This window comes from Centropristis striata, chromosome 19, assembly GCF_030273125.1.
Source record: "Centropristis striata isolate RG_2023a ecotype Rhode Island chromosome 19, C.striata_1.0, whole genome shotgun sequence".
NCBI classification, from domain to species: domain Eukaryota; kingdom Metazoa; phylum Chordata; class Actinopteri; order Perciformes; family Serranidae; genus Centropristis; species Centropristis striata.
In genome coordinates, this window is record NC_081535.1 from 15,381,975 (window position 1) to 15,396,040 (window position 14,066).

A 14,066-nucleotide genomic window follows, 5' to 3' on the forward strand; every position below is an offset into this window, starting at 1 on the left:
GTGGCTGGCGTCATGAGGAGATGATTTAGACAAAAAAAACCAGCCTATACAGCTCTGCAATTATTCATAATTATGTATATTACAATAAGATTAATTCATAGAATTAAGTCTATATAATATTGTTTTGTTTTGTTTTTTATCTTAATGTTTTATTTTGTTCTAACTAGGGCTGTAACTCAAGTTTGTTTCCATTATCAATTAATTATTAATTGATTATTATTTCTTGATTCATCATTTGGTTTTATTAAATGTCATTTAAAAAAAAGGAAAATTTTCCATCCCAGTTTTTTGAAGTTCTTTCTTTTTTTTTTAAAGGTCAAATAGAGGACCTAAATGGTAAATTGATTATGAACTATCAACTAATGATTTGAACCCTAATGTAACATCTACACTATACCTTTTAGTATAATGTACAATAATATATACAATAATTAAACTACACCTCTCTAAAACATGCACACATAAACATAATGATCCAAATAAAAGTAGAGTGTATTGCAGGTGTGTTGTATATTTTATTTAAATGTAGCATAACACATGAGCTATACGATTAGGTATACTGTATATGTGCATGTGTAAACATAATCGGCCAGTTTAATTGATTACGATATAATTAAGCCAATACTCCATAGCTAAACTTCCCATGTATTGAAATATTGTTGAAATAAGATGTATAAAAGAAAGAACAAATAAATCACTGGAAAACATCAGTACATGTTTAATTACATACACCAACATTTTTTTTCAACAAGATTTGTTGACAGTAACACAATTACTGCTTGTTAAAAAGGGAAAAACAAACCCTGACATAAATCTTACTGCTCCCTCTCCAGAGCCACAAAGATGTTTTAATCTGACTTTTGCTATTTATAGTCCCAACACTGCAAGCTGTCTTGTCATTGAGGAATGTTGGTTTTCCTCCTTGCTGCACATGTGGAAACATCTATTGTTGCACATCTGGAAAATGCCAGCAGCCAGACAGAAGAAAGTAAAATTGCTGCAAATTTCCAAACTGTTTATGCAAAACAGTTCCTGCTCCATGAATTGTATCCAAACCTCAATGAGCAAAGTCAGACCAGTAAGGACTGAAATGTGTGTTTCAGCAGAGATGGAAACAGTAGAGAGTTATTTAAGTGTTCGTTTCTTATGAAGATTTGCTTCAGGACTAACGCATTAGGATCATTTTCTTAATGTAATGCTTACTACTGATAATAAAGGCTCAAATCTGCCAGATCTCGTATGTCCACAAACATAATTTTAAAACATGAAATAGCATAACAAATAGGAGGAAATGCACTAGCCTGAAGCTTATAATAAATTTGATAACATATGTTCTGTTTTGTGACACTTAAATAACCATCTCCCTCTATGGTTACATACATGTAACATGCCGCAGCTGCTTGAACAGAGATGATTGACCTCGAATTTGAGACAAGCAGATTAGCGTGCTGCATCTTACAGACATCCGTACACATATCAATTTCCCTTCCCTGTCAGCCCCCAAGGCGTGTTATCGCTTCCAAAAAAGAAGTAAGGAAATTAGGTGGGAGCTGAAGGGCCATTCCCAGACCAGCACCTCTAAATGAAGACCTCCAATTGAGCATGACTGAAGTATGATCCCGGCCCTGCTAACATATTGCTACCATGTGCTGTCCAATGTATTCAAGGTGGCTGGGGAATTTTTTTAGAGCTCTGGTATCAAAGGGTGCGTCAGGTGGTGGTCATGGACAGATTATGAGACAATGGGCCCCTGGACACAGACATGCAAAAGACCCCGTCACCTCGCCTGAATAATAGCAACACACACAGACTTCATAGTGGTTCAGCTTCTTTTTTTTGTGTCTTGTGTTCAATTTGCATTTTTTCTGGTCTTTTTGGAGTTACTTTTGATTGTAGTTATTTTGTCCCTTTTTGTAGTGGTTTGTATCTCTTCTTCTAGTAATTTCGTATCTCTCTCTGTGGTCTTTTTGAGGTTCTTTGTAGTTGTTTTGTGTCTCTTTGTGTGAGTCATTTTGTGGTTGTTTTACCTCTCTTTGCAGTCTTATTCTGTGTCTTTATAATAGTTTGGTCTTTTTTTGTGGTTATTTTACATCCATCTTTGTAGTAATTTTGTGTCTCTTTTAAATATTTTTTGTTATCATTCTAAGCCTGTGGCTGTTTTGCCTCTCTTTGTGGCAGGTTTGCATCGCTCCTTGTAGTCATTATGTGTAAATCCATAGTTTCTGAGCCTCTTTACAGTTTCATATTAGTTTTTTTGTAATTGTTTTGTCCGTTTTTTGTATCTCTTTGTAGCCATTTGAGTCTGTCCCCGGGTAGTACATGTCTCTTTGAGTGACATTTTGTAGGTTTAGGCCAGTGGGGCTCTGTACACTTTTGGCCGCTGTATACCCATTTATTAATGCATCCATGATGGTGGTCATCATACACAGCCAAACAATGTATACATGACCATGGGTGCATAGATAGTTATTATAAATTCAGCCCCCATCGAGTCAAACAGCCTGGAAAGTAAACTCAGTTAAAGCAGGTGTAGGTCTCTGCCAATCAAGCAGTGGGAATTAAGTTCATGTTGTGAGTGTGTGTGGAGCTGTGGCATGCAGGCTGATCAAGTGTCACACACACACACACACACACACACACACACACACACACACACACACTCACACAGCTTCCTCCCTGTCATTGTCTTGCAGAGAATAGACTCTTGTTCCCAGGGTTCACTGTTGTCAATGAAGTGCATCTTCAACAAAACATTTGGTCTCCCAAGAATAAAAAGTTCAAGAAATCATCAATGCACTACAGTAATTGATCCACTTTTCTATTCATTTTAATTTCAATAAAGTGTATAAGAAACATGTGATGTTTTTGTGGTCAGGCAAGCGGATACATGCTCAGCTGGACGGCAGAGCATTTAGAAAAAAGGAACATCAATATTGGCACACTTACTCCTTTTTAACTACGGAGCTTTTACCTCCTCTTTTCTCCTACTCAATCTCAAAAGAACGGGCCATATGAAACTGTAATTGCTTTATAATTGCCAGGGTTCTGCTATGGGCGTAAATTTCTAAAGGCAGGATACAAGAAACGGATAGAGTTTCATCTGAAGACCTCTGAGGTCTCCCTGCGCAGCTTTCATTCATGAACACATTGTTCATGCAGAGTGAAGCAGTGAATAAAAAGGTAGTAGCTGTAATATATTCATACCTATCATGTTTGAAAAACACATGAGACAAAAATACAAGCAAAATCTTCTTCACCATCTTTTCAATCACTTATAAAAAGCTCACCTTGAAGCTGTTTCCTTAATTTTGGTTTTGTTCTTTTGCTTGGATAGTATAAACTTTTCTAAACTTAATTACAACACCACTTATTTATGGGCAGTACACTGCACACAAATCGAGAAAATAGAGCTTGTAAGCAGAACATTTTTTGTCTTTAACTGTGCACATAATTGTGCCATTCTTCAACGTATTATTGATGTACTTTTGCAAAGTTATTTTAAATATGCAGTCAGAACTTTTGCACAAATTCAGATATATACAAGTAGAAATTTAGCTTATTCAGTTAATATTAATCTCTGTCCATGGAATAAAAAACAAAGTGTAAGGAAAATATATATGAGATACATAATCAGCTCAGAAAAACCACACACGAACCAAAATAGAGGAAATGTAAAAAAAAAAAAAAGAAAGAAAAAAAATTGCAAAAAGTGCATTTACTGCAGTTTTTTTTCCAGAAAGACTGAATAAAGAGAAAGGGAAGTAGGAGTATCATGAGAAGTGAAAAAGTAACATATAGGACAAACAAACAGAAATCTCTGACAGGTAACATCCTGTCTTATGCGAGAAGATTGACAGATGAAAAGGATAAACAGACCAGCTTTGTCCAATAATGGTAGGAGACATACACTTCTACCTCCTTGTTTTTACCTCTCTTCCATTTTACTTTGCAGCCTCCTCCTCCTCCTCCTCCTCCACAAGCCACTTTGCTTTGATTCAGCTCTGTATCTGTATTTTAAATGACTCAATTACATGGGATCCCGCGGTGAAAATTACGGATGTTTTCCACTATTTCTCTCCACTGGGACACCATGACCCCTCCCTGGCTCCAATAACCCCCTCTCCTCCTCCTCCTCCTCTTCCCTCCATCCCTCTCTCTCCACCTGTCCTATTTTCCTCCTCTCCCACAGTCTCCATTTTTCTTGATAAATGTTGGCTTTTGCTGTGTGTATCTGCAACTGAGAGGGAATAATAGCTAAATGGTCTTGTTTGTGAGCTTTCAGCACGGTGAGCTGACAAAGAGTGTTTTGCAGGTAATTTTTTTTTCTGCTGCCACCATACAACGAGCCACTGAAAAGAGTTTCTGAAGGATGACACAAGGCGCTGTTCAAATCCAAACACCAGGCATGACAGAAATAAAAGCATATCAACAGGCAGAGTTGCAGGGATGGACAGAGTGTTTTTTTCTTTTTTTATTCATCCAAAGCAAAGCAGTGTTGTGATTCTTTTCAGCACTTTAAACCCACAGCTTACGGGGGTCTGAGGCATTTTAAAAGTGGAATCTATCTTTGATGTACTCTGTTGGTGCTGAATCTACTTTCAAGATAAAACCCTCACCTACTGCTGTGTCGCTCATACTCACCGAGGTGCAAAGCGGCAAGTAATGCTCAACCAAAGTGTACGGCTGGAACAGCTTTAAGGTGGCAATACATCCACAAGTCCCTGAAGCAAAACAAGTCTTCCTCATTTTATGCAAACAAAGGAGCACAGAGCTTGGACAACTTTATTTGTTGCTATGTTGTGACTTAAAGGGCACAACATTGGTACCACAGTCAGGGTGGTACATTAAAGGCACTGCAGCACTGTGAAATGCCTTAAAATGTCTACTTTCTTCTTCTTCTGGGACAGGCTTTATGAATGCTTGTAGCAACATGGGCATTTAACTCCCGAAAAAACACTTTTTATGATCCACTCCATCTAATTTATTTAACATAGAAATATAGTGTTGCCCCAATTACTATTGAATGATGTTTCTTCCCTCTCATACTCAAGCAGAGAATACAATATTGCTGGTTTGACTGCAAAAACCCCACCAAAACAGCTGTTAGCGCTGAGATGGAAACTTTCTCTTAAAGCTAGGGTATGTAGGTTTACTTTGTTGTCATAGACTAAAATCCCATAATAATCTTTCATTTATTCATTATCCTTAAACGCTTATTCGCACTCAGGTCACAGGGTGCTGGAGCCAATCCCAGCTGACACTGTGAGAGAGGCGGGTTACACCCTGGACAGGTCGCTACTATAGCAAGGCTGACACATAGAGACAATCAAGCTCTCGTTCACTCTTACGGACAATTTAGAGTCACAAATTAAAGCTACAGGTCCATCTCCATAAATAAGAATATCCTGGAAAAGTCCATTTCCAGTAGTTCAAGTCAAATAGCCCCAACCAAGTACTGAGTGCATATAGATGGACATACTTTTTAGAGGCCAACATTTCCATATTAAACATACTTTTTAAAAGTCTGTTGTAATATTGAATTTTTTTTTCGAGACACTGAATTTTAGGTCTTCATTCAATTTAAGCTCAATTATTATAATTAGAAGAAATAAAATAAATTAAGACATGAAATGTTTCATTCTGTGTGTAATGCATCTAAATAATGTGTTATTTCCACTTTTTGAATTACTAACATAAATAAACTTTTCTATGATATTCTAATTTATTGCGATGCCCCTGTAAGTGCATGTTTTTGGACTGTGGGAGGAAGCTGGAATACCTGGTGAGAACCCACGCTGATAGAGGCAGAACTTGCAAACTCCACACAGAAGAGTGGAGTTGAACCGGCAACCTTCTTGCTGTGAGTCAAGAGTGCTAACGACGACACCACCGTGTGGCCCAATAATCTTTCCGCATATTATAATTCAAGTGGTCTGACAGAAAACAATAACAGGAGACTTTGGCAAATCACAGGTTGTGTCAGAGAGAGAGCGTTCCTATTTCCATCACATGGTAAAATCCTGCACGAAAGCTGTGAACTCACGGCTGCAGTGCTGCTCATCACTCACGGTGAGTTGAAGACAGCAGCAGGTTAGCATGGCTATGGTAAGCAGAAGGCTATGTGTGAAATGCTTTGCTGATATCAACTGATGTTTTAGCGAGCTAGAGCCTTCACTATCTGTATGTGTTCTCAAAGGGCTTAGAGGCCCACAGGTTTGCAAAGAAAACAGGACAGTAAGTCCAATAGCATTGCTGCTATATGAAAGCATCAGGATCACAATCACAAACAGGATGACTGAAATGAATGAATAGTACTCGTACAGGCTACTGTATTATTCACATACATGTGCCCATGCTCGTGTGGTGGGAGGAACTTAGGACAAAGAGCTGCAGGAGGAGGGCTGTATTTTTTTTAGATTGTTGCGTCTGTTTTGCCTTCCCCAGAAAGCTGCCAACCACAGCTTTAACAAAATCAATGTCATGTGTTTTTTTCTTGAATATCTTTGTAATATCAGTAAGAAGAATGCAAAGGGCTAAGTAATATACTGTCAGTGTGTTTAAGAGATGTAGTAAAAGCAATAAACATATGACAACAAAAAATAAAATCCTTTAGCTTTGACCATATTTGCTATAGACCAGTTAAACACCCAACCCAAACAGCCTGCATACCCTGTGGTGCAATTTAGGCAACATCAGAAAAAAACCCACACTGCATTACCATCCATCATAACACACGCCATAACAACCAAATAACCAGCGCCATTAAACGGTTAGATCGTCCAAGGGATTCGCTGAGAGTGGGGAAAACAGAGTGAGCTGGATAGCCACCCTAAAACCTGATAGGCCCCTCATCCATTCACCACCACGCAGACCAACAGATCGAAGAACATAAAAGAGTGTGTGCCAGCAAACAAACCCGGCCAGTAGACCCCCGGGAGAGGAGGGGAAGGGGAGAGGCAGGAGCCAAGTCCCTTTCAAATGAGGGAGATAAATCTATTGATTTGAGATCAGCATGCTGCATTACTGCTGCTGCCCCAGGGGATCTGGAAGTGGAGGAAATGGTGGAGGTTGTCCATGCTACTGGCATGGCTTTAGAGATGGAGATTTCACCCTGTTTGTCAGTCCAGACTAAGAAATCTGAACAAACAACTACTGTATGAGTTGCCATAAAGTTTAGTGCACATTCATGGTCCCCAGAGGATGAATCATATTGACTTTTCTTCTCAAAATGTAACCAATACCTGCAAAGCTATTGACATTCCCATCAACTTCAGCTTTACTTAGTGTTTAGTGCTACTGAGCAAATGCATCCTAATATACTAAACTAAGATGATTAACATAAGCATGTTAGCATTGCCACTGAGAGGTTGAAAGTATGACACAAGTTGTATTTTTAGCCCAACAGACATAGCAAGCAGATGGGCTCCTTATCTAAAGTTGGTCTGTATAAATGAAAAAGGAGCAGGCAGTTCAATGCCAGGCTCAACAGGTCTAAACAGCTAGCAGGGGATCTGACTTCAGACAAGTAATGGATCACAGCCAGCCATATATACACTGTAAACTGAAGCTCAGAGAGCTGCTGCAGCAAATAATGAAAAGCACTTTCATTACATAGTCTGTACCATAAAATAAGTCTGCTTAAAAACATCACTTTCGGAAAAAGAGATCTGTTTCATTCTGAAGAGTCAGCTTTTTCAAAACCAACATGGCACAGTTCAAAATTTTGTTTCAAAACAAAACTTCTCTGGTAAAAGAGTGAATTCACAGTGTTTTATATGTAGCTGATTCTCTAAACTACGAGGTGATGTGGAAATATATACACCTATGAAACTAGAGCCATGAGTTGATTGGCCTAGAGGTGTAAACAGCTAGCCTCTTCTGTCTCAAAGTAGCAAAACCAGTCAACAAACACCTTAAATGCTTACAGATTAACATGTTATATGTTGTCTGTTAAATCTGCTGGTTGTCTGGCAATCTCACCGCAACGACAAGACTCCAGCCAAGAAATAGTCCAGCAGACAACCTCCCACAAAACCACAACTTCTCATTTTTACACTTTGCTTTTTTCCACGGATCAAACAAACAACACATGACACATATGAAACTTCCGTGCAAATTTAGTTGGTTGAAACTTGCTGAAACTAAGTTGCAACACAGATGCATGAAATAATGCCCACTGCAACTTTGTTGAACTGTTGTCACGCAACTGAGATGATGACATCAAACTACCCTTGCAATATAATTTCAATTGATTTCAACCTGACAATGGCTTATCACCAAATGAACAAACTAATAAAACATAAAATGGTCTCTTGCCCTGATAGTTTTCTTCTTAATTTCAAGGATAGCCATTATGAAGATACAAATGATATAGCAAGAAAATAATATGACAGATTTACCAATTTTTTACCAAAAGTTACGTATCTAGTGACCAAATTTTAATGAGTTTAAGCATGTTGCATTTATTTAATGTAACAAGATCCATGGAAATGATGTTTCATGCAATGTGCAACCTGCAACTAGTTGCATGAAAGTGGCACAGTGTAAAGCCAGCCTTACATGTGTGGGTAGGTGGATTTTGTAAGCTTTGCACAGAACAGGCTGCTGTTTCTCAGACTCCAGTCTTTGTGCTGAGATAAGCTGACAGGCTGTTGGCAGTAGCTTCATATTTACCATACAAACATGAAAGAGGCATCAATCTGCTCATCTAACTCCCAGCAAGAAAGCAAATAAACATATTCCCAAATGTCAAATTCTTCCATTAAGCATTCCAATTAAAGATGGAAAAACTTAACAGTCTATAACATAACATAACATAACTACAAATTGGGCGACTAGAGAAACTTAATCCAGCATTGTAAAAAGGTTATCGATTCTTGTTAGCCCCATAGAGCCTGCAGACTCCTGCAAGTCAATGTTAGTAGGTGGCTGAGCTACATTTTGTTGTAACAGGAGACTGAGAAGTCCTCACACTCATTAACCCTTTTAGTTGGGCAACATTGAGCAGCAGGCAAAATATTTCTATTTTTCCATCAATATTTCATCACCGGCTCAGTCCAAACAAAGCCAGGGGCTTTGACCAGTAATGGTCCCATCTGTCTATAGATCTTAAGGACATCAGTGTATGGGTGTCCTTTGACACCAGAAAATAGGCTTCGACATCAAGGAAAAACACTGCACTCACACTCACAGGATCCATGGATGTTAGCGAGCCTGGAAGGCAAAGTGTATCCTGCTTTATTTGGATGGTTTGTCCTCACAGATGGTCTCTTCATGGTGTAGCAGATCAAGTTTCAAGAGTCTGAATGAAGTGGACATTTCAGCTATTAGGACAAATCAGCTCTGTTCAAATACATCAGACATTTATAACAAAGAAGTGATTTGAGACCCAGTATTAATCAACAAATTAATACAGCAAACAACTGCTGGAAACGTCTAATCCACGGTCAAGTCAAGTTTTCTGTCCTCAATTGCCTGCTTAGAATCACTTTCACAATCCTAATTTAATCAGCTACCATTATCCAACTCCATCCATTGCTACCCGTGGATATAAAAAGTTCATATATAAATAATTTATTAATAGTAAGCCAACACTATTGGCATGGTATCCTGGCCTGTAAATCGCTCATTGTTTCTTAGCAGTAAGAGAATGACCTCATCATCTTTGCCAGGCCCATTAGCTTTCTGCACAAACCACAGGGGACCAGTCCATTAACCCCTTACCTGCTAAGTAAAGCAGCATTAAGTGATATGTTCTGAAACAAGGAGCAATTTGTCAGTTTATCAAGATATCATAGGACAAATAAAATATGATGTATAAGTGGTAAAAGACAAATAAAAAAAATAAAAAAATAGTGTTAGTAAGTAAAAGTAGCAAATGTTGAAAGTGTTTTCTTTGCACAAGTTTAATCAAATGTGAAAATGTGGAGACAAGGAGACGGACATTACAAAAGAGCGCAGATACGGCTCACTGTGCTCGGGTTACATAAACCATAGTGAAGGAAAGCCACTTCTGCCTCTAATTGGTGGTAATTAACCCCCCATGGTCATTGTTCTTGTCTCATTGTGTTTAAAAAGGAGAGGTCAGTGAACATGGGAGCCGTTTCCACACAGACAGGTAGCTGAAGAGCACAGATTGAATGACCACAAAATATTCTGATGAGTAAAAGACATTCTGATGTGCTTTGTTCAGGGTATTCTTTCTTTTTGTCCCCATAAATTACTATCACTGTTGCTGAGTGAAAGCCAATCCCACTGTTATTGTTGAGTTTGTAGTGCATTCGTAGGAAAAGCTCTACTCGTCCTCAGGTATACATTTTTGGTAACCAGGCTAAAATCACAGTTGTGGTTTTTTAGTTTCTGAGAAGATGAGACAAATGCTATGCAAATAATTCTTACAGACACAGCATGTATTTTAAAGTTGCTGATTCACAAGACACACACACACAAAAAACAAATTAAAAGGATTACTTCACCCCCAAAACAATTATATATCAGCTACTCACCCTCTGTTACCTTGAATTTGGGGAGAAAACTTCTGCCTCCATGGTGAATGAAGAATCCAAAATCCTATGAATTGGGGTAAATGGGGACCATGTTTAACAACAGCACAACTATAGTATATTAGCTATATTGCTTGTCTATTGGAAGCCTGTGACCGCTGATACAGAACTGTATTAAATATTAAGGTTCATGCAAAAATACATGTGCAATATGTATGATTTTTTGTGAGAATTTGTAAAAAAGATTATGATATATTTTTTTCTGTTGTTAAAAACAGTTTTTCTGTTTTAGGCTTCTTTGCTCACTGTTTAGGCATGGTACCCAAACCCAGTTGCACTATCAACATTTTCAACTTAATTACTACCAAAGAATGTTATTTGTTTCAACTTTTTATGTAAGGGTGTCTTACTAGAAAGTAGCACCAAACATCTTAAATTCAAGTGTTTCTATACTTTCCCAAATCATCCATTTCCAGCATGGCTGCCCTTTCATTGCCAGCGGCCCTCTGCACTTCATCTCAAGAGGTCATAGACCCTGATCCTGAACAATAGCCTCCTTTGTACGTGTGCTGTCGGAGAGTGACAAGGACTTGAAGGTTAGTCGACCTGGACTCCTGAGGAGACACGGTCGCACAGGAGTGTCCATTAGGGCTCGGTCCTGTGACGCCGCCGACTTTCATGTTGTGCTATTGTTACACCGCTCTCCCCTGAGAGGTGGACACAGAGTGGGTAATGAGGGGTAATTGGTCCAGGGTCAAGGATGATTAATTCCCTTGGTCAGGTGTCAGCTAGTTTTCATACCTGGCTGGCTGGCTGGGTAGACAGGTAGGAGGGAGGGGACGGTGGATGGAATATGAGACGTGGTAGATGAGTAGGTTAAGTAGATGTGTGTCTAGGCGCACACATACATGCACCGTCAGGACTGTTGATTAGAGAAGTACCCAACACACAGAAACCAGCTCCCTATTCCTAAAACAAACACTCACAGACAGATATGACATCAGTAAAGATTTCTCAGGATCATATCTTTCCAGAAACAAAGTTGAAAGGTCACCGCGATCCTCCCCCTCCAACCACTGAAGCCAGATTGAGATTGATAGCTGTCCCCATCCCTCCTACCTCTCCTTCAGCTTGACTGACTAATCTGAATACCTCTCCATCCAGTCCTTCATTCTAACCGGGCAATTTTGGACACTGATTATCTTGCAACCTGTGTGTGCACGACAGTAAATGCAGGGGCTGGCTGGTAATTGACCAGGCAAAGACCGGGACGCCTGCCGTGTAATTGAGCGGGGGCTGAGGGGCTCTTGCGGGACTGAAAGGGTCCGAGGAGCCCTCATTGCCCATTAGAACTGGCGGGGGGTCCCCTGTGCCTGTGGACTCCACCTTGAGGCCCATAACGTACCCAGCGATTCAATGCAGGACTGACATCTTTCAGTGGTGGGGATCGGGGAGTGGTACGCACAGAAACAGCTGCTGTGTCCTACGATTATGGAGCATACTGTAGGGAAAATCATTTTACAATACACGGACGTCAAACAACTCATCGTCTCTGAATTTGTGGTTGTGGATTTATAAAAACTCTGTCCAAGTTATAGAATCTCCCTATCAGCAATGCTAAAGCTAACTTATTAACCAATATCTCTTGTTTGTTTAATGTCCTTTCTAAGTCATGACTAGGTCGTGATTTTCTGTCCTGCCACATCTGATGAATTTGCAGTTTTTTTGTGGCCGAATGGGCAATTTGTGCATCTGAGATATTTAACACACTGATTGTTGCATCATTATTGGATACTTAAAAAAACAGAAATGCTGATTGTCAGACCTCTTTCAAAGCTGACCCTTACATCAATCCTCACTTATTTGTGTAGCTGTCATGTTATATATATTTTCAAAAATGGTAATACTAAATAACACCATACTGTTTAAAATGCTTCCCCCTCTCTCCTCTGTTCTCTAGGCCTTGTAGACCCCATGTGGTGAAAGGAAATATACATATGTGGCCAATTGGTCTTCTTTCCATCTGACTTGTGCCATTTGAGCTCAGAAATGGCCTCATCACTTCTGCTCCAGCAGCTATCATCGAGCCACCTTTCGCCTGCTCCCATGCGCTGCTACCGCTTCATCTGCATATTGTAAATATGATCCAGTGTCCTTGCTGCCCCAAAATCTTCACGGGGCAGTGACTGTACAGCCCTGAGAGTTAAACAGGCAGGCACTAATAAATAGGCTGTCGGCCAAAGACATGAGCTATTAATCACTAATACATTAAAACTGACCGGGGCTGATGTGTATCTCCACAGTGTTTGCATGTAAACTTGTGATAAATGCTCATTATTTGCTGTAATACATTAAGAAACGAGCTGAGGAAGAAAAAAACACAATTCACTGCATTTTATTTCTGAATGAAAGATTTCCAGAGTTCAAGTAGTGATCACCTGATGCCATGTTACTCACAGGAAATAAAATACTAAGAAATACACATACTGTACTACCAAAATCTCCCTGAACAGTGAAGCTAACAATCATGTGTACACTGATTCAAACCATTTTTATAGGCATTTTTGTTCTTTCCCACTCAAAATCCCAGCAGTACAGCAACAATTGAGCAAAAGGTCGACAGTTAAGTAAGTCTAAACCTACTACTGCTTTAGACATGTTGGAGAGAGGAGGGAAGAAAAAAAGATGGTTCACAGGATTGGCACAGTTATTTCTTGGTGTTGGAGAGACCCTGCAAACGATGGTGTTCCCTTAATCTGTAGAGGAGAACAAGAAGGACAAAGAATTAGATGGACATTTTTAGTGCAACTATAAGGACTATGAGGTCAATTTTAAAACTATCTTGTACAGCTGTTGAAAATTACTTTTAATGAGATAGTTCAGAAGTGGGTTTGTATGAGGTGCTTGTCCAGTCAGTGAATTACCTACAGTACATGCAGGTCAGCACAACCCGAGTTAGGAGAATCAGGCAGGATTACCAGGACAAAAGCTAAGTAATGTACTACTGTGGAGGAGGGCAGCAGCAAAAATAATTTAAGCCACCGAAAAGAATCAATATCAGTTAAAGTTTATGCTATATTTAGAATATTTTAGCTGCTTTACCTTGCTAACAGGGAAGTGAAGCCGGTAATTTTACCTTGCAGAACATAGAGTTGCTGGTCTACACCTGCCTCAAGAGGTTGGTTGTTTGTGTTACTGTGTAACTGTGGTGAATCCTTACTTACCCTTTAAAACACCAAAGTCACATAATGACACAAACAAACTTTAGACCATCAACTCCCATGTTCTGCAAGGTAAAATTACAGTTTTGTCCAAGGAGTTTGGCAGATTTGAAGAGAGCATAGATAACAGCTTCAGTTTCCCACCGCGTAAAATTAGACAGGGCTGTCTGATGGCAGAGTAAAGAGAAGGAAATATTTTATATAGAGTACACTAAAACTTTTTTTAAACTTTTTTTCTTAGGTGGCTTAAATACCTTTTTTTTTGCTGGCCCTGTCCACAACAGTACATCATTTAGCTTTAATGCCTGTCCTCCTGCCTACTTCTCCATACTGGGGCATGTTG

At 39.3% G+C, this 14,066-nt stretch overlaps 1 protein-coding gene across 1 annotated transcript in view; it reads right to left on the bottom strand.

Annotated features, from left to right (window-relative positions):
* Window positions 1–12,876: 12,876 nt before the first annotated feature.
* Window positions 12,877–14,066, bottom strand: part of ass1 (argininosuccinate synthase 1) — a 29,835-nt gene continuing 28,645 nt past the window's right edge. Inside the window, exon 15 of the mRNA XM_059358524.1 lies at window positions 12,877–13,258. Coding sequence (XP_059214507.1) covers window positions 13,210–13,258 — 49 coding nt within the window. The 3' untranslated portion in view covers window positions 12,877–13,209. The remainder of the gene's footprint in view (window positions 13,259–14,066) is intronic.